At 41.4% G+C, this 26,129-nt stretch overlaps 1 protein-coding gene across 2 annotated transcripts in view; it reads left to right on the top strand.

Moving 5' to 3' along the window:
• The window catches only part of LOC119728836 (protein FAM91A1-like), a 31,135-nt gene extending 5,229 nt beyond the window's left edge, over positions 1-25,906 (top strand). The window contains exons 4-21 of one of the 2 annotated variants that reach the window (XM_038201235.1): positions 217-284; positions 1,471-1,500; positions 2,757-2,873; positions 4,141-4,231; positions 6,323-6,385; positions 8,160-8,266; positions 9,126-9,277; positions 10,241-10,469; positions 13,965-14,051; positions 15,527-15,612; positions 16,577-16,705; positions 17,453-17,540; positions 19,380-19,490; positions 19,671-19,784; positions 20,945-21,014; positions 24,064-24,511; positions 24,698-24,767; positions 25,585-25,906. In XM_038201235.1, coding sequence (XP_038057163.1) covers positions 217-284; positions 1,471-1,500; positions 2,757-2,873; positions 4,141-4,231; positions 6,323-6,385; positions 8,160-8,266; positions 9,126-9,277; positions 10,241-10,469; positions 13,965-14,051; positions 15,527-15,612; positions 16,577-16,705; positions 17,453-17,540; positions 19,380-19,490; positions 19,671-19,784; positions 20,945-21,014; positions 24,064-24,511; positions 24,698-24,767; positions 25,585-25,725 — 2,201 coding nt within the window. In that variant the 3' untranslated portion in view covers positions 25,726-25,906. The remainder of the gene's footprint in view (positions 1-216; positions 285-1,470; positions 1,501-2,756; positions 2,874-4,140; positions 4,232-6,322; positions 6,386-8,159; positions 8,267-9,125; positions 9,278-10,240; positions 10,470-13,964; positions 14,052-15,526; positions 15,613-16,576; positions 16,706-17,452; positions 17,541-19,379; positions 19,491-19,670; positions 19,785-20,944; positions 21,015-24,063; positions 24,512-24,697; positions 24,768-25,584) is intronic. The other variant, XM_038201236.1, reaches the window with a different exon arrangement.
• The last annotated feature ends 223 nt before the right edge of the window (positions 25,907-26,129 follow it).

Here is a 26,129-nt window from a genome sequence, read left to right as displayed (position 1 = left end):
GATTTTGCAGGATTGAGGCAGTGATCACTCCTCCAATTAAAAAAAACGGCAAGAAATAACGGATGATTTTGGAGGATTTGAGGCAGTATCTTATTGTTATGTGGAAGCATTTGGAGGATTTAGCAAAAGGGCAAGAGGGCTTGGGTTAATGTTGGAAGGTGTACGAGTTTCATTTGCAAATAACTGAACATTTGTTTGTTTTGTTTATATACACAGGTTTGAGACTGCTTGGCATAGGGCGTAACCAGTACATCGACATCATGAATCAATGCAGATCCTCCAAGGTATGTGATGCGTCCTTCAAGCTTCTAAACTTATTAAATTTCTGCTTTGAAAAACACTTTTTTTTTTAAAGTCACCAATTTTTAGCTAACAGACTTTATGCCCTATAAGGCAGAATTAGAAGGCAGTGAATTTGTATTTGGGTTATTCTATAAAATTAGGGTCTAAAGTGTGACATTTTTCCTGCCCCTGTTACCTTGATACTTTGTAATTTGGCATTCAAGAATGACTTCCAATGAGTTTTTTTTGGTTGGGTTGGTAGTTTGCTATTCATAATCACTCTTGGAGGGTGATTGCATTCAGAAGTGCATCAGAAATTGTAAATGTAACAGGGATGGCAAAGAAGGTTGACTCCCAAACTTGTAAAATGACCAATATTCCGGATCGGCATGAGTAAAGCTTGTGTGCGTTTGTTGTAACAAAATTAAAAGAACATCAAACACCCTCTGAGATACACGCAATGCATAAGATCTGTTGCCATTTTTCATTTTTTTCTTCGCAATAGCACTTCTCAATTCTGACTCAAAATTGCTCTTTTGATTTTTGCTGCTTCATTAAATTTCCTTTTTTTAACATTTCTGCATTTTTTTTCTTCATATAAACCACAGTGGTGCATTTTAGTAATTTTTAAGATGAGCAAAGAAATTGACAGGAGCGGGGATTAAACCTGTTACCTCCGGATTACCGTACAGGTATTGGGCGTAGCAGGTAAACCGGCCCGGGTTGCAGGTTCAAAACCTCACTACAGTTGATTTCTTCGTTCAACTTTTAAAATTATTTCTGCATGGTGCTTGCTTTCTTCGAGCATCCAACTTCACCCGTACCCTGGTTCTTAAGACATCTTCGGTTCAACACTAGCTTCGATAGCTTGTTTAGTCAAGAAGAGAGTAGGGGCGGAGTTGGGGGGGGGGCGGGACTTTGCGACTGAGATTGCAATAATGCAGCTAACCTCTTCATTTCGAAAAGGCAGAAGATGATTTTTTTTTTGCTTAACACTGATCATAATGTCCACTTTTTATTAAATTAAGCTCTCATTAGTTTTTGAGAGCACTGCCACAATACACAAAGTAGTAGATCAGCACCTTTTTTTTGTTTTTTTGGTGCACGTCTGTTTGTCTGGTTGCATCTGTTTTTCTCTTTGTTCATGCATAATTCACCCCTCATGTCCGTTACTGCACTGCTTTTCAGCCCTCTCTCAGTCGAAGTGGAAGCTTCAATGTAAGTCCGCCCTCTTAATTGTGCTTTGCCACGCCTCTCAGTTTTACGTCATTGTATGGTAGCATTTTGGAGCTGTGCCTTGTTTATGCTGCTTTGGTAGACAGCAGTATGTGACCTAGACTTTGAAAGCTGAAGTTTCTGTACTTGTCTTTTTTTTTCTTTTTTTTAAAGAGAACGCCAACAGTTTTAAAGTGAAACTAAGCATGCATTAGGCAAAAAAATAGTTCTGCTTCCAATTACATGGCATTCGAAAATCGGGTTCGTTCATGTGGGAATTTTTTTTAAATTTTGTTTGTGTATGATCATATGGAAGCGTCTGTGTGTTGTCAAGGGTAAAAGGTAGTAATTGATGGTTTTTGGTGTTTTTTTTTCCTAATTTTTTCCATAAAACATTAGGGTAGGGTGTCAGAACAGGGTAGGAAACATGAAGCAGAACTATTATTTTTTTGGGCCTAATTTGGATTTTTTTTTACAAATAATTGATGGTTTTGGGTGTTTTTTTCCCTAATTTTTTCCATAAAACATTAGGGTAGGGTGTCAGAATTGGGTAGGAAACCGGAAGCAGAACTATTATTTTTTTGGGCCTAATTTGGATTTTTTGTTACAAATTTTTTTTTGACAGATTTTTTTAGCATTTTGTTTCTTTGACAATGTTATTTTTGTTTTTAATTCATACCTTAACACATTTCTTCACCTTCTGCCCATTTGTGCGTGAGAGTTACGAGGGCGTTTCAACAAATGTTGTCACTTGGTCTGTATTTTTTCATACCAGCTACATTGAAGGGATGCAATGGGTATTTTAGAAAATGCAAGTCTGGTATGGAAAATATGGACCAAGTTACAAAACGTTTTGATCCGCTCTTCTTGAATTTGTTTACAGTTAGTTTTATGTATTATTGCACGTTATGTACAGTATGCAAATGAAATCTTGTTTTAGTCATTTGAAATGTTTTGTGGAATGTATTGTGATTTGAGTTTAGTGTGTTGAATCACTTTTTTATCATGTTTATGACTGAAAAATAACTTACAGATGAAATGTTGAAATTCTTTCTCAGTAATTTTTTGCATGGCTTCATTTCGTAAACAGTGTAACACATTAGAAATCAATTTTAAAGGCAAATTTCAGTATTAATATTAGTTCATAAGTTATCATGAGCATGTAGCAAGCAAAGGAGGTGTTCCTTGATTTTTCTTTCGAATACTTCAACTGACTATTTATAGTTTGTTTTTTCTAAAAATTGTTTTTGGTCTTGAAGAAATTTTTTCGACGTCGTCCAATCAAAGATCTCCTGCCAGTCAAGCCAATCGACAGTATAGTCCTGGAACCTTGGTGGATTGTGCAAGCCGGCTACATCACGGAAGATGACATCAAGGTAAAAATAGTTCAAAATGCTGTCGATTTCCGATCTTTTTTTTATTTGTTTAAAATTTTGTTGGGGGGTAACATTATTTGCTTTTCCTGTGACCGAGATCTTTTGAGTAATAAGGTAAGTAAACAATCTTAAGTATGACATTTTGGCAACTTCCAGATGAATGTGTACCTTTAACCCTAACCGCCCTGAGTCCTCCAAAATCCTTTTTGCAAATTGGAGGAATTTGCAGGATTGAGGTTACATGGCAAATGTGCGTTGCTGATTTCGGAGTACGCACTGTGTCAAGGTCTTGGGCTATATGCTATTTTTCCATGGGGCCAATTGGAGGATTTTGCAGGATTGAGGCTACATCCTAGCAAAAAGGCCTAGGGAGTTAGGGTTAATGTGTGGGCAATTCCAGTGTATGAAAGGAAGTATAAGTCCAAAAAAAAAAGTCTCCGGTTTCTGGTATGGAGCTTGTCCAAAAAGTGGTGCGGCGACGCGGCTTTTTTTTTTTTTTTTTCCCCCTGATTTTTTGCTTCAAATGTCGGCTGATGACTGCAAATGGTGCCCGACTAAACTTAGTGCAAATATATGGGAGTCCAGAGAGGCCACATAAAGCTTATTTTCGACCACAACCCAATCTAAAAACACGTTAAAATTGTGCAGCAGCAGGATTCCAGTCAAACCAGTGAGTTTGGCGGTTTTGAGACATCATCTTTCATTGAAAAAAAAACGTTTTCATTTTGCCGACGTGCATGGCTACGGCGACGAGCGCATACCAGAAACCGGTGACTTTTTTTTTTGGGCCTAATGTCAACAAGGCCAGCCCAGCAGTTAAAATAAATCAAGTGAGTGTTTTTAATAGTTGAGTGATCCTTTCCTTCATAAAGCAGGATTGACTGGCTGTGATTGTTATGAAACCTGATATAGCTATGCTTTGACTGTAGGAGACTGATAAGCCAGCTGTGCCTACCAGTCACCTGCTTTTAGTCTGTTGATGGAATTTGACTAGTCACAGTGCCTACAAGAAATATGACCTGACTGTTGGTGACTAGCCTGTGTAAAAGGATGGCAGGGGAACAGGATTGACATTTTGACTGTCTGTGACCGATCTAACAAAAGGGTTAAAACATGACATTTTGGCGACCTCAGATGAATACTGTATCTTAAATGTACATCTGAGTCATGTCAAGATATTCAAGATATTCTTTCCAACTCTCTGTGGTACACTGATATGTCTGAAAAGTTTTGTCAATCTAGAATTTTGTTGTACAATCATTTGCAGGCTGTTTCAGTGTCGGAAAAGATCGCTATTGATAAGATCATTGATGTAGGCCCACAACTCTCTGGCACGCTGGATTACTACATTGTACATAGTAAGTCAACTGATATAGTGTGTTTTAACTAAAATCATATGAACTAACTTATTTTTTTAATGTACCGATGGGGTAATATGCAGTGTTGGAGGTCTCGAGGCCGGCCTCGGCCTCGAGGCCGGCCTCGAGGCCGATTTTCATGGCCTTGGCCTCGGCCTTGGCCTCGGAGGTGCAAGGCCTTGGCCTTGGCCTTGGCCTCGGAGCCTTCCGGCCTCGGCGAATCGGTCGAGGCCGGCTCGAGGCCGCCCATTTTGATGAGTTTTCTATTCTAATTAATTTTAATTTTTTACCGTATCAAACCCTCGAGATTCTGCCGCAGTGGGTTCCGTGAAACGAACGCATATACAATGTACGCACGAATGAACTGGAAATGGTTGCATTGAACGTACTCACGTACGTGTACGTAGCATCTTCGCCTAGCCTGCGCTTCAGCTTTCTACGTGCGTGCAAACGTTATAACTGTTACCGCGTGCCAGACTACATAAGTCTGGCACCAATTCCATCTGCGTACAATAACATGTGGTAGTAGACTAGTCTGGTTGCAGTATTGTACAACATTTTCTCGTTTCGCCTCTGTACCCCGACCTTTAAAAATGATTTGCGGCAAGGTGCGGCAAGCTTAATTATTTTTTTTTATAGGCCACTGTTTTAAGTAAAAGTCTGAACTTTCTGGGTACGATCGAGTGTACTGGTCCGTACCATTTTTTTTTCATAAAGATATGAAAAACGGTTTCGATTCATCAAGTAGATTTTATTTTTACACGGTGATTTAAATGAAAGTTCCGGCTCACACGGTAATGTTTGGCGCAAATGGTCGATATGGAAAGCGCGATTTCAGAATTCGTTTTTCCATCCAAATGAATGCGAAGTTCTGAATGAATGTTTAAATAATAGGAGTCAGTATTCCTCGTGGTACCAGGATACTTTTTTTGTATTTTTAGAGCCATGTTGATACTTATTACATGTATAAGCACGGTTTAAAATTGACTAATTTTGCGTGGTTACAGAAATACGGCCAAAACATCTGGACTCCCTACCTCTTGCCATGATCTTAAAATTCTTCGAAGCCATTGGATTCAAATCGGATGATCCGAGAATTCATGGTCATTTGATGAACTGAGTGATTTCATGCACGCATGTTCCGTGTTGCCGTGTTGTTTGGAGTGGGATTGGTCATTGCCAGACTTTGTCTGGTACCGCGGTATTTATAACAGTGATAATGCGTGGACACTTATCCCATTGTGTGGAGCGGGATTGGAACTATGCTTTGCCCGTGCGTAACGGCGGGCCGTCTGGCATTGTCTGGTCGCATCGCGGTGTTTCCTCGGCGCGCGCCTGGACAGTGCGAAGGTCGGGGGGGGGTCGAAACTTTTTGGTTATGAGTGGTAAAAACCTGATTCAAAAATCAAGTTGTTGTTTATTTAATGGGGATTCCTATGATATTAAGCATTTTGATAGGTTTTGAAAATAAGATTTATAAAACATGCTAAAAGTAAATAATGTAAATCTGACAGAATAAAAACTCAAAATTTGGCCATTTAAATTGTTGTATCTCCAAAGGGCAAACACCTATGAGCCTGATTCAAACGCCATTGATTTTGTTGTGCAATTTGCTTTCAGTGATACAAAACTTGAGATTTCTTACTTTAAAAAATAAAATTCGCGGGACTCCCTACAAGAGGAAATTACCCTATGCAAGCTGTAAAATGGTAAGCCAGGCACTCCAAAACTCAGTGAATTCAAATAAAAATATGTTAAAACTCCAACATAATCTTAGCCTTGTTTTAGTGATTTATATTTTATTACATGTTTTGACAGCCGGCCTCGGCCTCGGCCTTGGCCTCGGAGGTGGTGGCCTCGGCCTTGGCCTTGCGGTTGTGGCCTTGGCCTCGGCCTCGGCCTTGGCCTCGGAGGTTGTGGCCTCGGCCTTGGCCTCGGCCTCGGAGGTTGTGGCCTCGACTACAACACTGGTAATATGTAGTGAATTTTAAAAGTATATGATAAAAAAATTTAAATTTCCTTTTGTTTTGTTTACTTGAATGAGGTTGCAACTTCTTGTGTGAGTGTGTTTTTTGTTTGTTTTGTTTTTAGAACTGTACACAAAAGGACTTGTTTACATGGACGTTCCTATTGAAGATGATGACTGTATCATTGGTGAGTTCACAAGATTTTTTTTTTTACGTATTTTGCCTTTTTTTAACAGCAATTTAAAGGGAAAATACAACATTTGCAAACATCAAAAAAGAAAACTACCGAATCATTTTGAAATACCTTGCTGGACCGTTAGTGAATGACAGTGTAAAGCATCCTGTAAAATCATGGCACCTGGTATACTGTCATTTTCAAGAAAAGTGGTATTTTTGTATCAATTTCCAATGCTGGTTGGCCGACCAGCGTATGAAAAAACTGGCTTTTTTTTCTTCAAATACTGGCCCCAATTGACCATCGCACTTGTTTGCAATTGATTACACACCTATGAACGGGTACAAGCCAGCTAGACTCGTTCCCTGACCTTACAATTCCCCAATGTATGTAAACTGCTCTGTTTCTTCTTATATAGAGTCAGGGAACCAGACTACAGGAAAATGATTGTTTTTCTTGGTTTTTATAGCATTTTCGAACCCAAAACCTCAAAAAAGTCAGTGTAACTATATTTGCTATATATTTCCAACCCCCCAATTCCATCCATTTCTGAAAATTACAGCAAAAGCAAATGATGTATATTCCCTTTAACAGCAATTTTTTTTTCTGGAAAAATATTTCAGTCATGGCAATTAAGCTCAACCTTCCCTCTCTGGCTGGGTAATTCAACAAAGCCATCCCAGCAGTCAAAATCAATCGAGTGACTGTTTTTAACAGTTGAGTGCTTCCTGCCTACATGAAGCAGGATTGACTGGCTGTGACCGTTTATGTACAATGTAGCTTGATAAGCTATGCATTGACTGTAGGTGATTGATAAGCCAGCTGTACCTACCAGTTACTTGCTTTTGTCTGTGGATCAAATTTGAATAGTCACAGTGCTTGCTAGAAATGTGTGAGGTGATCTGGGCCCAATTTCATAGTGCTGCTTAACAGCCGACTTTGTGCTTACCGAGCCTCCATCTATTTCATAGGGACCGTTAAGCATGCAGTAAGCACAGCAAAAGCAGGCTTAACCTCAGAAGAAAACTTTGCTTAAACCAGTGACGTAACAATATAAATCTCCATGTGTGCACAACTGTAAGCAAAATCACGGCATGAAATAGTGCTTAAGCAGCAGCACGATTTTCTGCTATAGTAAGCACAACTTTCCTGCTTACTGTTAAGCAGTGCTATGAAATTGGGCCCTGGCTGAATGAGACAGAACTGGGCACATGCTGTAGTGGAGAATAATGCAAAAAAAAATTTAAAAATTGCATTTTTGTTTTTTCATTTCTTAGATTGATTGATATTTGTAATATTTGATATGTCTACTACTGTACAAATATTCTAAGGAAATAGTATAAAAATTGCGGAATAAAAGTGTTTTTAAGGAAATAGGAATTTGCATCTTTTATTTTCACAGCTAAAAAGCTCAAGACTTTAAAGGCCTTTTTCTCAGTATTTAGCTTTTTTGACATGTCGATAAGCACGAACCTTAAACAGCCATAACTTGTCGACGAAATGTCCAGTTGAAGTGCAACATAGGGTATTGAAAGGAGAATTTGATTCTCTTTCCCAATACCCGCAAACCCTCATTTAGACCTCTGCCCAGTTTTGTCTCATTTTTCCAGAACGCCTCACATAATTATGATCTGGCTATTGGTGACTAGCCGGTGTATAAAGGCGTGGCAGGGGAACAGGATTGATTTTTTGACTGTCTGTGACTGTTCAGACAGCAGAAGGGTCAAATTATTAATTGATATAAAATCATCACTTTACATCATTTTCTCATCTTTTGCTTCCCTAGTTCCACCACTGGAAGGTTTTGTCATGAACCGTCTTCAAGGCGACTATTTTGAAACACTCCTATATAAGATCTTTGTCTCAATTGATGAACATACCACTGTTGCTGAGGTAAAACATTATTTATGAATAATGGAAAAAATGTGATAATAGCCGTGATAATCGGCGATCAGATTACCGGTTTTAGACTACTTATTTATAATTTTTTCATCACACTATAGGGCTTTCTCACAGCCCGGCCTACATCTGGGTACTGGAAAGTTAGTGTCGCCATTTTAGTAGGCAAAGATCATATAGCGCCACACACAGCAGGTATTAGGCAACCGATCTGATACACCGTACCCTCTGGAGACGTGTGTACAATAGGGAACAAAAGATTGTATACGTCTCCACAGGGCAATTTCTATAGATGAATACGTCTCCACAAGGTTTTCACGAAATAGATATATGGATTTTACTCAAAAACTAGGAATTTCCAAGCTATGTTTATGTGTCGCAAATGGAAGAGTGTTAGAAAAAGGATATTAAGTCCAAATTTCAGCCAAGGAAATTAATTCTGGTTAAAATAAGAGCATTTTCAAACTACACTTTCAAACTCAAAAACTTTAGTACACGAGAACAAAGGAATGTCTCCACAAGGATACAAATTCCAGTATGCGTGTTCAAAGCTGTGATGGATGGCAAAAACTGTGAGAAAAACGCACGCCAACACCCAGTGCTGAGTCGGCACGATTATGACAACCGTACACGACACAGGTAGTGACCATCATGCCACTTGATAAAATATGCGCGGTTATTTTAAGCCCTGCTGTCTAGTTTACAATGCACGACATAGTTGCTAACCAAACACTTGCCTACTGCAATGGTGGCCGAATACGGGGAAACCGGATAATCACGTGGTACTTTGCATCATACGATCGTAATCTACTATCTCCTCATTCAACCCATCATTCTTGTCATTTCCCGGCAGTTGTCCAGTGTCCTCCAGATTGACCTACAGCTGGTCAAGAACGCTGTTTCCATGTACTGTCGCCTGGGCTTTGCTAGGAGGAAAGGGCAAGACTTGGACCCAGAGGCCCTGCATCCTTCTTGGCAGGACGCCGAACAAAACAGTACCAAGAAGTAAGACACTTTGAAAACTCTTTGTTTCCTAGTGTCCTCTTTGTACCTACATGTATCTCGTTGACTGACTGACTGACTCACAGACCCCGGACACTTGTGAGTCGGGCAGTGCTATTGTATTGGATTACCCCATAAAGCCAGTGAATTTTGCTGGTCCCAGAGGGCCAGCCTAGTGTTCTGTCTACCTATCTGACTGACTGACCAACTGACCGACTCCCCGACAGACTGACTGGTTGTAGCCAGGGCCCAATTTCACGGCGCTGCTAAGCACACGATTCTCTGCTAACAGAGCCTCCGTCTATTTCATGGAGACAGTAAGCATAAGCACAGCAAAAGGCATGCTTACTTCAGAGGAAAAATTTGCTTAACTTAGTGACGTAACAATAGAAATCTCCATGCACACGCGACAGTTAGCACACACACGCCGTGACATAGCGCTTAAGGTTAGCACATTTTTCTGCTATGCTAAGCACAACTTTTCTGCTAACTGTTAAGCAGCGCCGTGAAATTGGGCCCTGGTGAAGAGAACCGGGAAGTGCTATCGTATAGGATTACCCCGCCACACCAATGAATGGGCTAAATCCGGCCCATTGTATAGATGGCGAACATCCATGCTGAATCAATTATATAGAATTCCGTGCACTCTATGACCAGCTTTACTAGGTTTACCTTGTCTTGTTTTACTTGCACTGACTATAGACGGACCAGGACACGTGATCACTGTACACTCATGCGGCCCCTCCAATGGAGAAACAGTTGTGCACACTATTGTATAAAGCAACTGCCCCTTGATTGATTATCTGATTAAAAGCTAGCACAACGCTTTCACCATTGACAAAGGCTTCAGTGATAAAAGTGATAGCGTCCCCTGACTGGTATACAATGCTTTGGCAAATTATGTCGGTGAAGGGCAAAACCCTAATTATATTTATAAATATTGGATTACCGTTTGGTTTTACCAAGAGCAATCACCGACGACCTCCTCCTGATTGACTGGAGCTCCACCCCTCAAGAGGCCAAGATCTCACCCACAGACAGCCAGACAGCCATCTCAGACTCAGCAAGCATCGAGGACTCAGAGACCTCGTCGTCTGGCATCATCAGTAGCGTTGGGTCCGGGCACAGTAAGCGCATCGCCTTCCTGTTTGATTCCACGCTGACGGCATTCCTTATGATGGGGAACCTGTCTCCGGTGAGTTTGGAAGATTTTTGCAGATGAGATCACAAGGCATCACTTGTCAATCTCAAGTCAATCACAAGTCAACCACAAAGCATCCCAAGTCAATTACATGTCATTATAAGTCATCACAAGTCATCACAATCGATCACCAGCCAATCGCAAGTCATCATAAGCCATCCATAAGTCCAATACAATATTGGGTTTTGCTCTTCACCGACACTGTAGAGCCAGTGTCATAACTCATCACAAGAGGTCACAAGCTAATCGCAAGAGGGCACAAGTCAATCACAAGCTAATCGCAAGAGGGCACACGTCGATCACAAGTCAACCACAAGTCAAACACAAGTCAACCACAAGTCAACCCAAGTGGATCACAAGCCAAATAGCAAGCGAATCACAAGCAATCACAACCTAATCACAAACCATCTCAAGTCAATCCCACAAGTCAAAACAGGTCAATCACAAATCATCAAGCGTCATCACAAGTCATCACAAGACAATCACAAGCCAATTTTAAGTCAATCACAAGTCAATCAGATGTCAATCACAAGTCAAACACAAGTCAACCACAAGTGAATCACAAGTGAATCACAAGCAGTCATAACTTAGTCACAAACCATCACAAGTCAATCCCTCAAGTCAAAATAAGTCAAATAACAAATCACAAGTCCATCACAAGTCATCACAAGACAATCACAAGTCGATCCAATCTCCAGTCAGACATTTCAGATGATAAGCTGTTCAAATGTACAGTGTTTAAGTGTTCTTGGGCAATTCCAGCATTACGGAAGGAAATGTAATATCTGTGACTGAACCAATTAACCATGATATATAACCGACATACAGATCCTTGTCATTTGATTGGTGGAACTCACATCACGTGACATTCGTTATTGCTCCCATTCACTCCGCGGCTCAAAAAGTACTATCTGCCCATGGGGAATGGGAAATACTATTGAACAGTTAGGATCATGATGCGGTATTTGTGTGCAAATGCATGCTGGTGTGCGCGTTCAGCGTTGCGCGTAGCGCGTATTGTTCCAAAGAGCCAGCGCTTCAGCGTTGGGTTCAAACATTTTCATGAAGGGGTGGTTTGGAAGAGAGAAATACATTTTCCTCCAGTTTTGTATTGAAATAAAAGTTCAAATATATCAAATGACAAGGATCTATATGTCAGTTATATAAAACAAATATTGAGTGGCTTTAAATTGTGAAATGGGAGGAATATTATCGCTCGGTAAAATGTGGACTTTTCCAGTTCACTCGGCTTCGCCTCGTGAAATGGAAAAGTCCAGATTTTACCTTGCGATAATATTCCTCCCATTCCACGCTGAGCCACTCAATATTTGTATATGATTCAGAGAAATGATCATAGTCTGTAATCTCCTTGACCATTACTGGATGATGGATGTATAAGAGTCGCCAAATACATTTTCAGGGTAGTTCACTGATCTCTTAAAGTCCCCCCCCCCCCCAAAAAAATCTGATTTGTAATGTCTCTAACGCTGGTATTGACCATTTATCTAATTTGAGTTGGGATGTGTCTCATTTTCAGAAAATCCATTCATGAAACTACTCTCTCCTGATAATGTGTGTGTTTTGGTTATTTTGGTTGGTCAGGCAACATTGTCACGTTTCTTTTGTTTTAAATGTATTTCTTTTGGTTTATTTTACATTGTACAGTCTCTGGATTTAAATCTGTTTACGGTATGTAAGTCCGGGATAGTATGTGGAAAAGAAGTCTGATTTCGGTGATGGTTCCATTTTGTGGTGTGTGGGCGGTTTCTCTTACAATCAACCATTCTAGTTCATGCCTATATTACATTTTCCCACATTCGCCCTACTTCCCAAGACATTTTTGCTAGGAACCTTCCAGATCTTTCAAAATCCTCCATTTTTTTCAAGAAATCAATGGACTCGGTGCACGATCAGTAGATGGCGCTTTGTGGCGCGAAGTTTGTGCAAAAGATTGTGCAACTTAGTTGATTTTGAATGTACACAAAACCGTAGCGTCTTTGGGTGACCACTTTTGAAAGCTCCATTCGGGGAGGAACACCGAGTGCACATATGGCGCTAGGTGTGTGCGACTTATGATTACGTTTGCTTCTGAAAATGCACAAAACTGTAGCATCTTTGCGTGACCACTTTTAAAAACTCCAGTGGAGGACACACCGCGTGCACACACAGTGCGAAGTGTGTGCGACTTACGTATTTGTTTCTGAATGTGCACAAAACCGGAGCGTCTTTGCGTGACCACTTTTGAAAGATCCAGTGGGGAGACGCACAACGGGCACATACATGTATGGCGCAAAAGTGTGTGCGACTTACGTATCTGTTTCTTAATGTGCTCAAAACTGTAGCGTCTTTGCGTGTCCATTTTCGAAAGCTCCAGTGGGGGAGACACTGCGTGCGCACATTGCGCAAAGTGTGTGCGACTTACATGTATTTCTGAATGTGCACAAAAGTGTAGCGTCTTTGCGTGACCATTTGCAAGAGCTCCATTGGGGGAGACACACTGGCGTATGCGAATGGTGCGCAGTTCCTGCAACTAATTTAAATACAAACATGCACAAAACCATATTGTCTTTGCGCAAGGGTCAGGCATCATCGGCAATGCGTTAGAATCTCCCACCCACTGGTCTCGCCCAACTCTGCCTTTGTAACCATTGAGAGGGTATTTGTGCACGGAGTCTATAGCACATTCAATATTCTGCACTTTCGGGGGAGGTCAAGTATCATGTTGTCAACTTTAACAGGCTGCTATGTAGAGGTGTACATCGTTGCACAGTGACAGTGTAATATTGGACGTACGAGATGTTGGACGAACCAAAAAAAATATGCAAATTCCTTGATTTGTTTTTACCAAATGAAACAAAAAATTGTTAACTGCACGTGGAAAATGTAGAATACATGTAGTTAACTTTGCATCAGGCACTTTGAGTAATCATGGCTGAAATGGAAACCCTACCCACCATTTCCCTCCCCATATCATGTTGATGAGTAAAAAAAAACCAAAGAAATAAAAGGCTTAGGCTTTTTTTTCCAATAATTTAGTATTCGATAATTCGTTACTGTGTTTCACCGAATAGTTGATTATTCGAAACTCTCTGATCAAGTTTTACACATGCCAGCTGCAACTGCGTGCCGGTTAAAATTTGTATCGATATTATATACTGCTGGAGAGTGTTTTACAGTAAGTATTTTATGAGTGTCAAGGGCGTTAACCTGCTAAAAGGATGGGAACAATGAACCACCGTCTACAAAAAAAATGACATTAAAGGGCCACAACTTTTTTTCGAATATTCAAACCAGCAAAAAGCTTTATCGAATATTCGGTTGATGACCGAATATTTGAATATTCTGGACAGCTCTATATGATCCAAGCATTTTCGGTAAGGTTTTTACAACTGTTGTGTGTGCATACACCGTTACCTCCAAAAGCCTGTATGATTTGTCCATAACTAAATCCTGCTCAATTTTATCTGTTTTGTAATGGACTGTTTGCAGGGATTGAAGAGCCATGCTGTGACGATGTTTGAGGTCGGCAAACTGTCGGACGAATCGCTGGAGAGTTTTCTCATGGAGTTAGACAGAGTAAGTGCTGCATATTACATCTATTTAGCACTTTTTTTGGAACGTACCAAAAGTATCTCACTTTAAATGAAATTTTGTAAATCCCTAGTCTGCTTTTCTTCATAATTTGGACCTAAAAACCTATAAAAATAAATATTCTGCTTACAACAGAATTTTACGCTTACGATCCCAATTCTTTGCTTACAGCACTAGCACTGAAATTCTGTGTTACTTTTGTATTCGGGCACAGACTGCTTTAAAGGTACGGTAATACACGGAAATGCACCTACGGATTAGTGAGAAAAACATTGCTCAAAGGGAAGATAGGACTAGTCCAGCTTGTGAAGTTACTCTGCCAGAAATGGTTTCGATCGAAAGAAAACAATCTTTGAAGGTGGTTTTATATAAGTCATGAGACCCCCAAAATTGTGCTTTTTTTCCCCCCTGTTTTCTCGAAGTTTATAGTAGCCACCGAATTAAAGCTTTCTACAGGTTAGTTGTTATGCACTCTACTTTAGTTTTTAAGCAATTTGGTTGCTTCAAAGAAAAGAAAAGATCCATAGAGCCATAAAATTGGCCCTTAACCATGTTTACCCTAACCTTCCCAACTCCATCAAAAGCTATCCCCCTTTGGGATTTTTGGCAGATGAGCCATCTGTACCGAGTCCATAAAAATCCACCTAGAACAGTGGTGGTCTTGTGGTGGATTTCAGCGGATTTGGTCCAGAAGCATTATGTGAAGCAGGGTCAGTGATGGATAGGGCTGTGCATCAGAACCGAGTACCCGACCGTTAATGTCAGGAACTGGTTCCAGATTGTGGAATCGCAACCAACTTTGCAAATTACTTTGTAGCTTCTCAGTCAATGGGAAAAAATTTTTTCTGAATGTCAGTGGGAAAATTTCAAAATGTAAAACAGGATACATGGAACACCAAAACCAATTTCACGTTTTATGATGCTTGCGAAAGTTGCAGTTTTCACCACATAGCTAAAGAGCTCAGTGTATGCACCCTGTCTATCTGTATTGCCGCACCGATGTGGTAGTATTATGTGGACCTTTATGCACAATCTGTACAGCAACTTCTCAGATTTGAATTTTTTGCTTGTTTTTTTTTAAGGGGTACCCGTATTTTTTTGAATAGGGTACCCTGTTCCTGTACTACCCGTAAATGCACACCCCTAGTGATGGATTTTGGCGGACTTGGTCCAGTACTTAGTAAAAGACAGTAGGGAGTTAGGGTTAATTGGCTTGCTTTTGTTCTTGTTGTTCACAGTCCAATAGACCGATACATTAGGCTCCGCACACATGGGTAACAATACATGCGCCTATACTACACGGTGTTTTCAAACCATGATGTCATTTGAGCACGTATGCCAGACTTTTGTGCATGCATGCTGGACATTAATCACGGCCGTGATTTGTTAAATTCGACATCACGGGGCAGGCTTGATCAATCGGTCTATTATTTCCATGACCTGTTCTCTGTCCCCCATAGGTTCCAATCAACAGCGTTGCAGAAGGAGAGGCACAGCGATACTTTGAACACGCAGTCACCCTCAAGAACACAATCACATTCCTCAGGTAAATAGCTCATCTTTTTTTTCTTCTAAATTCGGCTCCCCATAAACATACATCTTTATATAAGAAAGCTGTATGAACACACTACGGGAAAGTCTTGACTTAACCCCTTAAGGACGGGAAGCGGTCATGGCCGCGGCCGCTAATCCTCATTGGAATGCAGTTGCCAGCTGTGGTATGCCGTGGCACACGGCTAGTGGGTAGTTCCACAGCTGCTGCTTTTGTGCAGTCCCGCTACCACACAAAGGCTGTGCAGTCATGCGGGCCAGTTGCTCTATGTGTGGAGGAATGTCCCCATTACACCCCGTCCTTAAGAGGTTAAAGTGTGATGTTTTTTGTTTATTTTGCTGGCAAATAGTACAACATATTGATAGTATTAACCCTTGCTCTTTTGGGGTAGTTTTTTAGCGCATGTCATTTGACATGCCAATAAACTCCAGCAGAAGTGAATTGGAAGATGCTTTGACTCGCCAGCCAAGTGATTCTAATCTGCTAGACCAGGCTTATCTGCTGTCACGGGCTGTAACAGCCCATGATTCCACCCGGCGTGAATCAGCACCGCGATTCGGCCTGAAAAGTGGTGGATGGTACCCCGAAGCACACAGATAATATTCTATTCACGTGTGCGGAAAGGAGCCCTGCTGATTTCCTTTGCCCTCGTGCGCACGGGACAAAATCAAATTTCATGTTTCTTGTTTTGTGCCCGGAAAAAAACCACTTTGGCCAGAAATTAATGCCTATGGTGATTTCAGGGGATTTAAAAAAAAAAAAAGCGACAAATCCTGGACAAATTTAGAGAATATGACCCGAATGTTTGTAACCCTGTACATTTTCAATGGACCGCTTTCACTTTTTGCCGCCAGGCCCATTGATGCACATGTGTGCATAATTATGAGTTTATTAGTAAAAAGGTCCACAGCGATGGCTCACCATTTGCAAAGTGCCCTTTGTTTTTTTTTCTTTGAAGGCATAACAAAAGTATTAGTCCAGACGTGGAGCAGTACAGCAGTGGTCTGGGTATTGACTTGCTGCGATGTGAGAGTTTATTGGGATTGGATCCAGCTACGTGCTCTAGAGTCCTACAAAAGAACTATGAGTGAGTACAACATTTGGTCCACAACAGGTGGTTTACTTTTAATTGACGTGTTTCATCAGGTATTACAAGTCTATGGGACCTTGCTGCATTGAGCCATCAACAATGAGAGTTTAGTCCCACTGAACAATGCCACAGTTGTATCCTGCTGCAGTTGGTGGCGGCAGACTCTGAGGCAGGTTGGCCCTTGAGCTTTTTGACCTGATGGATCTTGCCGCACTCATCAGGCTTATCGGTTTGACAAGCGGTGCATGTTGTTATGTCCAGGAGTGTTTCTCGCCAAGATACTATGGGGGGTAAGGGTTAAAGAATTTTGCAACTGTAAGCAACAGGCTGACATAAACAAAACAAAGGTGGCAGGCAAAGTTGAAAATAAGGCAAAATAAACAAATTGTGGATAAAATACAGTCATGTTTATCTCATTACGTTTTGAAGGAAGAGCCAGTAATTTTCTGCAAGAATACTGCAACTGTAAGCCACAGGCTGACTTAAAAACATAAGTGGTAGGTTAAGTTGAAAATAAGGCAAAATAAACAAAGAGCGGATAAAAAACAGTCATGTTTATCTCATTACATTTGAAGGAAACACCAGTAATTTTCAGTTTATTTTACATCTATATAAGTTTTTATATTCAATAAAGTTTGAATGCTGCTAATGCCAATTTATACATATAACAAACTCTAGAATGTATTTAATTGTAATGTTGATATTCTGAACTTCTTGGGTACCTCATCATTTGTCATTTTTTAGGTTATTGGTTTCCATGGCGCCGCTTAGCAACGAGATCAGGCCAGTGAGTAGCTGCATCCCACAGCACATTGGGCCGGCGATACCCGAGGTAAAGATTTGACCCTAAACCCTCTCTGATCCTGCCTGTTTGACCCTAAACCCTCCCTGATCCTGCCTGTTTGACCCTAAACCCTCCCTGATCCTGCCTGTTTGACCCTAAACCCTCCCTGATCCTGCCTGTTTGACCCTAAACCCTCCCTGATCCTGCCTGTTTGACCCTAAACCCTCCCTGATCCTGCCTGTTTGACCCTAAACCCTCCCTGATCCTGCCTGTTTGACCCTAAACCCTCCCTGATCCTGCCTGTTTGACCCTAAACCCTCCCTGATCCTGCCTGTTTGACCCTAAACCCTCCCTGATCCTGCCTGTTTGACCCTAAACCCTCCCTGATCCTGCCTGTTTGACCCTAAACCCTCCCTGATCCTGCCTGTTTGACCCTAAACCCTCTCTGATCCTGCCTGTTTGACCCTAAACCCTCCCTGATCCTGCCTGTTTGACCCTAAACCCTCCCTGATCCTGCCTGTTTGACCCTAAACCCTCCCTGATCCTGCCTGTTTGACCCTAAACCCTCCCTGATCCTGCCTGTTTGACCCTAAACCCTCCCTGATCCTGCCTGTTTGACCCTAAACCCTCCCTGATCCTGCCTGTTTGACCCTAAACCCTCCCTGATCCTGCCTGTTTGACCCTATACCCTCCCTGATCCTGCCTGTTTGACCCTAAACCCTCCCTGATCCTGCCTGTTTGACCCTAAACCCTCCCTGATCCTGCCTGTTTGACCCTAAACCCTCTCTGATCCTGCCTGTTTGACCCTAAACCCTCCCTGATCCTGCCTGTTTGACCCTAAACCCTCTCTGATCCTGCCTGTTTGACCCTAAACCCTCCCTGATCCTGCCTGTTTGACCCTAAACCCTCTCTGATCCTGCCTGTTTGACCCTAAACCCTCCCTGATCCTGCCTGTTTGACCCTAAACCCTCCCTGATCCTGCCTGTTTGACCCTAAACCCTCCCTGATCCTGCCTGTTTGACCCTAAACCCTCCCTGATCCTGCCTGTTTGACCCTAAACCCTCCCTGATCCTGCCTGTTTGACCCTAAACCCTCCCTGATCCTGCCTGTTTGACCCTAAACCCTCTCTGATCCTGCCTGTTTGACCCTAAACCCTCCCTGATCCTGCCTGTTTGACCCTAAACTCTCCCTGATCCTGCCTGTGCGCTGTACAATTGTTATAATCGTGCTGACCCAGCACTTGGTGTTGGCTCAGTGTTTTTCTCACAGTTTTTGCCATCGATCTCAACTTCAAAGGCTTGTCTACTCAAGGGCGTCAATCGCTTCTCAAAAGTTGGGGGGGGGGAGATATAACTTGATCAGAACTTATTCGACCCAAAGCCCTAATGGCGTGGGGTCCAGGGCCTGCTTAATGGCACGAAAAATTTTGGATTCTAGATGCTCTGAGGTGCGATCTGAGACAATTTCTGAACACTTTAACCAATTTTTTTGAGCAAAAGATCATCATTTAAACATCATTTTCAAGTTTGGAGTCATTGAATCAGCTATTCTGAGCTTTTGACTCAAATGTAGGCTACAATTTTTATTTGGGGATGAAAAAAGTGGGGGGGGGGGGCGGGGACAAACGACATGATATCCCTCCCACTTTAAAAAGTTGGGGGGGGGGGGACTTATCCCCCTGTCCCCCACCAATCAACGCACATGTGTCTACTACGTACTGCACGCAGCGCTATACTTTGCCTTCTACAATTGGCGAGGATGGCTTTTCCTTTACCAAATATAGGTCGGGTCACGCAGGTCAGTGAGAGCTCTGTATTGCAATAACAAAGTATTTACTGCACCTGTCTTGACAAAGCCTTTGTGTTCAATTTTTGTTTTTTCTTTCAGGTGAATTCTGTGTGGTTTAAGCTGTACATATATCAGATGGTCCAGAGTGGGCCTCCAACTCTACTCCTAGTGAAAGGAATGAGGCTACGCTACCTACCGGACATTTTCCAGGTATTAAAGGGGCATAACGTCCTAGAATGCGCCCAATTGGGCTACAAAACGCACTTTAAACAAAATTGTATTAATTTGAACACCCTTTCACAATCACATACATAATTTCTAGAAAACTCCCCAAGACTTATCCTTTTTACACGAATGTTTTTTAATTTTCTCGCGTTCCATTCACTGCAGGACTACGACCGACTGTTGATTACGACCTGGGGTCATGACCCCGGTCTGGTCGCGACCTCCAACGCCCTACTCACCATCAACGACGCCCTGGCTCATTCTGCTGTCCTGATCCAGGTAACATTGCTTAGCAAGTATGTTCTCTGCTTAGTCAATTTCTAAGCTTTGAAACTCCTACACTAATGCCCTCCATTCAACAATTGTCAAACATTTTTATATTTCACAACTTCCTCATAAGTAAATAACATGTCCAAGCCCCTTTAAAATTGGTTGAACCATCGACCCAGAATTTCCGAGCCAAACACCAGCCCCAGTAGCAAGAACCGTGGGTTTACATGAATGTTATTAACTCGCTGGGGTAACACAGCTTTGAGATGGCAGGATAGACATAATCAAACAAGAAGCAAACACTAGAACGGGCAAAAAACCTTCAGCGGCAGTTGTTTCCAATCCTTTGAGATATACCACACCTCAAACAGCCTGAAGACCATCGTTGTGTGGGCAGTGAAGGTATATTATAACGACGTACTGCAAAGTGCAGTATCATTCTATACAGGGCGAGTCAAAAAAAAATGAAAACCCATACGGTGACCTCTATTTTTTTTTTTTTTTAAAGAAGTTCTGCATGTAGCACTTTCCAGATCTAGGATATGAAAACCCAATTAATAAGCTTTCTGTTAGTGAAAGATTCATTCAAATCACTCATGTACTTTTCCAGCTATGGAATTTTGAGCACAAACACCGTTTTTAAACCTTGTCCACGGATCACAATAAAGGTAGGTGATATTTCACAACGAAAACTATTCACATACCAGAAAAACGCATCAGAACAGTCTCATAACCATGATAACTGGCACTTATAACATTTTATTTAAAAACCTGTTGCTTCCAATGTTAAAATATAATGTCGAGAGCTTAAAGTCTTGCCCTGCCTTCTACTTGGCTACCCCAGACACTTATGGGATTATTCTGATATTGTCTTCAAGATACGAAATATCACGTACCTTAAATGTGATCCGTGGACAAGGTTTAAAAAACAGTGTTTGTGTTCAAAATTCCATAACTGGAAAAGTACATGAGCGATTAGAATGATTCTAAATCAAATTAGGTTTTGATTGTTTTACTAAAAGCAAGCTTATTAATTGGCCTTTCATATCCTAGATTTGGAAAGCGCTACATGCAGAAATTCTTTAAAAAATAGGGGGCACAGAGGTAACAGAGGATGTGCTTGTTTTACTAACAACGTAACTCAAGCATTTGTTTTCTTTTTATTCAAGGGACATGGTTGGTTGACTGACGGTAGAACATTCCACATTCCCTTCCCTCTGAATGAAGACCAGGGTAAAAGTACGTTGGAAATGTTTAATCTTTCAAAGTTTGTAATAACTTTTATCATTAGGCAATGCCCCACCCCTAGAGTACTCTGCACATGTCCCCCCACGATAGAGACAAAAGGTGACATAGAATCCTGGCCGTTGTGCACCAGACCCCCAGGGGAAAGACACTACATATTTCGTCACCGTTAAGCGTTTTGACGAAGTGACGCATCTGTGCACACAGATGCAAAACCGAGTTTTGAGAAAATTGCGTTTGAAATTGGTAGATTTTTCAATTTGCATTTTTGTGTACATTTCTCCCCCAGAATTGAAACATACATAACTGAGACAATAGCCCAGGAGTTAAATAGCCAAAAACAATTCTCTCTGTTCTAAAATCGTGTTTAATTAGAAGATATTAATTACTAAAGATATCCGTCACTTCATGAAAACGGAAATTCTACTTCTTCACAAATATTAGGCATATGTTTGTACACAGCTTGCGCGTATATAAAATGTGTACATTTTAGAACGCAGATTTGTCACTTCGTCAAAACACAACTCGTGGAGGCTTCATATTTCTAAATATAGCACACGTGTAAAATTAATGAGACTAAGTGACAAATAGAGATTTGTCACTTTGTCAAAATGAAAAACTTAGTGTGTAGCACTTTCAATACTTTGTCCAATTAGTGTAATTAACAAACGATGAAATGTTGTGTCTCGAAATTTGGTAATTATGTAGAGGACATCATAAAATGTTGGAATATCCAAAAATCTCAGATTTCAGAAAATCTCGGTTTTGGACGGATTTGTCACTTTCTCAAAATGGTGATGATTTGTGCATATTCAGACGAAACTTAGTTGTACAAATTCACGCCATTTGTGAGCTAGCCTTTCTCTTGTGTGTACTATTTCAATGTCCAGGAAAAAATATTGCCTTTACAATAACACAAAAATGGTTGCACAGAAATTTCTCAAAACTTGCTTGTGCAAAACTGCTGAAACGTGGCGTATACATTACACATGTATATGGTTCGACCTTTACCTTAACGACCGACAATGCTAGTTTTTTACCCCTCAGCCGAGAGGCTCGAGGGGTATTGTCATCGCCTAGGGCGTCCGTCCGTCCGTCCGTCCGTTCTGACCGGACCACCCTTGTGGGGTGATGTTCCTTTCAGAACACATCACCCCACTTTTTACACAATGGAAAAACATCACCCCAGAAGGGAATCTTTAGAAAAAGGGATAATGGGAACACAATGCTATCACCCCACAAGTCCGTCTGGCTAGAATGTCCGTTCTGACCAGACCGTCCGTCCGTCCGTCCGGGCAGCTTAGTTTCCGGATGATAACTTGAGTTAGAAATGTTGTTTGGGATTGTAACTTCGGTAGGGGGTTGCCCTTGGGAGTAGGCAAGTTGGGATTAGTTTTGAGGTCAAAAGGTCAAAGGTCAAGGTCACCATGGTGAGTTAAAGGTAAATGGTTTCCGGATGATAACTTGAGTTAGAAATGAGATTTTGATGTCTAACTTTGGTAGGGGGTTGCCCTTGAGAGTAGGCAAGTTGGGATTGGTTTTGGGGTCAAAAGGTCAAAGGTCAAGGTCACCATGGTGAGTTCAATGTAAATGGTTTCCGGATGATAACTTGAGTTAGATATGAGATTTTGGTGTCTAACTTTGGTAGAGGGTTGCCCTTGGGAGTAGGCAAGTTGGGATTGGTTTTGGGGTCAAAAGGTCAAAGGTCAAGGTCAGCATGGTGAGTTTAAAGGTAAATGGTTTCCGGATGGTAACTTGAGTTAGAAATGAGATTTTGATGTCTAACTTTGGTAGGGGGTTGCCCTTGGGAGTAGGCAAGTTGGGATTGGTTTGAGGGTCCAAAGGTCAAAGGTCAAGGTCACCGTGGTGAGTTAAATGTCAATGGTTCCGAATGATAACTTGAGTTAGAAATGAAATTTCGGTGTCTAACTTCGGTAGGAGGTTTCCCATTGGTACAGGCATGTTGGGACTGCATGGTTCTGGGGTCAAAGGTCAAAGGTCAAAGGTCAAGGTCACCATGTTGAGTTAAAGGTAAATGGTTTCCGGATGATAACTTGAGTTAGAAATGAGATTTTGATGTCTAACTTTGGTAGGGGGTTGCCCTTGAGAGTAGGCAAGTTGGGATTGGTTTGGGGGTCAAAGGTCAAGGTCACCGTGGTGAGTTAAATGTAAATGGTTTCCGGATGATAACTTCAGTTAGAAATGAGATTTTGGTGTCTGACTTAGGTAGGGGGTTGCCCTTGGGTACAGGCAAGTTGGGATTGGTTTGAGGGTCAAAAGGTCAAAGGTCAAGGTCACCGTGGTGAGTTAAATGTCAATGGTTCCGAATGATAACTTGAGTTAGAAATGAAATTTTGGTGTCTAACTTCGGTAGGGGGTTTCCCATTGGTACAGGCATGTTGGGACTGCATGGTTCTGGGGTCAAAGGCCAAAGGTCAAGGTCACCATGTTGAGTTAAAGGTTAATGGTTTCCGGATGATAACTTGACTCTGGCTGAGGGGTTTCAACAGCAACACTGTTATTTTTATAATTTATTTTCTGGTAATGTTTTCCATATAAATATATCCCAGGATAATGATTGAAACTTACGCTCCCCAGGTTAAGTTGTCATTTTCACCGCATTTACGAGACAAGATGAGCAAGAAGTTTTGCTTGCGCTTGAATTTCGTGCACCACACGGTGACCACACAGCGAATTTTATATGAAAAATCCTGCAATACGTGTAATTCAAGGCGACGGAGCGCTACTGACACGTAACATGACAAATGAAGTTTGCAAAAGGGACAATTTGTTTATCGATTTATTGGGTAATATTTCTTAAGATTTGAGAGTAGCTAATCAAATTGTGGAAAAAAGATTGTTCAGTTTTCACGTCACCTGGCATACAACTTTTATGGCGAGCTTCAGCGAATTCACACAGGTAAGTTTGAAGATATTTTGCTGCAATTTGTTTTACCGCGTTTTGTTCATGCAAGGAGTCTGCAACACATTGTACCAAGAATGTGAAAATGATAAAAAGTATTCCTTCCGTTTGAACTTTTAGTCAGTTCCACCTTAAAATCGATGGAGCACCATCCCACGGTCCGATCCCTGGCCAAAATCCTGGACCTCAAGCACACCTGTGGCTACATCACCCTCCTCAACTCAGGCAAACCCCGTGATAGGATACCCAGCGGACACCCCTCTCCCCACCCCACAACAGATGGGGTGACGGAACCCCTGCCGCACGAGAGAACAGTGACAGAAACAGACAGGCAGAGTAGAGACATGTCAGACTCCACCCAGGCCATGTCACAAGTCACGAAACAGTCGCTGACTCTGCCCGTCAGCTCCCCAATGCACGACGGGAGTGCCAGTATCCGTGGCAAAGAAATCAAGGAAGCTGATTGGTCGCTCTTGGACGTCTGTTTCGGTATCCCTCTGTTTGAAGACAAAATCAACAGGACAGTTTGTGCAAAAGTTTCCGAGTTTGGACTTTGCCAGAGAGAAAGGTAATGTGTTTTACTTGTTTTGCTTTCAAATTCAAAAGTTTTCAATATTAAAAATCAATTGAAAATCACCAAATTCACATTTTCGGTATATATAAGTAGCAGACATTTTACGTAGTTATCAATTTAAGATATGGTAGCTTGTTGATTAATAAAACTATTTTTTTTTACTGATCTGTTTTCCGCCAGCCTTTCGCAGTTACTGCACAGCAGTCGGAAGTTATCCTTGCGCTTGCTCAACTTTATCGCTGAACAACAGGTATGTCCCCCAGACCAGATTTTTAATCAAATTTCATTTGAGTAGGGTTTTTTTTTGTAAGTAAAAAAAAAGCTGAAAAATCTAACTACGGTGTGTAACAACCTGTTGCAGTTTTAGCTCCATGGCTACTCTAACCAAAGTTAGCATCATATTTATCTCCTGTCTTTTCTATTTGTTTTGTACAGGGTTTTGTACAGGGCATGCCTGTGGTACCAGACCTTAACCATGGTTGATAAGAAAAGTTATCAACCTTTACTCCTGACTTTTCCATTAGTTTTGCACAGGGCATGCTTGTGGTACCAGACCTTAACCATGGTTGATAAGCAAAGTTATCAACCTATTTAACTCCTGGCTTTTCCATTAGTTTTGCAAAGGGCATGCCTGTGGTACCAGACCTTAACCATGGTTGATAAGAAAAGTTATCAACCTATACTCCTGACTTTTCCATTAGTTTTGCACAGGGCATGCCTGTGGTACCAGACCTTAACCATGGTTGATAAGAAAAGTTATCAACCTATACTCCTGACTTTTCCATTAGTTTTGCATAGGGCATGCCTGTGGTACCAGACCTTAACCATGGTTGATAAGCAAAGTTATCAACCTATTAAACTCTTGGCTTTTCCATTAGTTTTGCACAGGGCATGCCTGTGGTACCAGACCTTAACCATGGTTGATAAGAAAAGTTATCAACCTATACTCCTGACTTTTCCATTAGTTTTGCATAGGGCATGCCTGTGGTACCAGACCTTAACCATGGTTAATAACCACAGTTCCAACACCCTATTAATCTCCTGGCTTTTCCATCTGTTTTCTACAGGACATGCCTGTGGTACCAGACCTTCCAGCCGAGGCCTCGCTACCAACCTCCCCCTCCACCGTCTCCGCTCCTTCTCTTCCCTACCCAACGAGAAACCTTGTCTTTGTCAACAACAAGCTGCAAGTCTGGGATACAAGCTGAGAAATTGTGCATTTTTCTGTCAAATTACCCAAATCCCTCTCCCTAAGTTTATACCCCTATAGGATGCACTGTTAATGCCCAGGCAAGGTAAAGAATAGTGTGGATTTCTTGTTCGTCAGTTTCAAGGGAATATACAACATTTGCAAACATCAAAAAAAAAAAATACAAATTATTATGAAATACCTTACTTGACTGTTAGTGAATGACAGTCTCAAGCATCCTGTGAAATCATGGCATCTGGTGTGCTTTCATTTTCTAGAAATGTGGTATTTTGTATCAATTTCCAATGCTGGTCGGCCGACCAGCATTGGAAAAACCTGGCTTTATTCAAATACTGCCCCCAATTTACCATGATTAGTTAGTCCGCATTTTGTTTGCAATCAGTTATACACATATGAACAGGT

The sequence above is a fragment of the Patiria miniata genome, unplaced genomic scaffold (assembly GCF_015706575.1).
Source record: "Patiria miniata isolate m_02_andy unplaced genomic scaffold, ASM1570657v1 HiC_scaffold_20, whole genome shotgun sequence".
NCBI lineage: Eukaryota > Metazoa > Echinodermata > Asteroidea > Valvatida > Asterinidae > Patiria > Patiria miniata.
The sequence above is the reverse complement of the archived record's forward strand: the minus strand, read 5'-3'. Positions and strand labels throughout refer to the sequence as shown.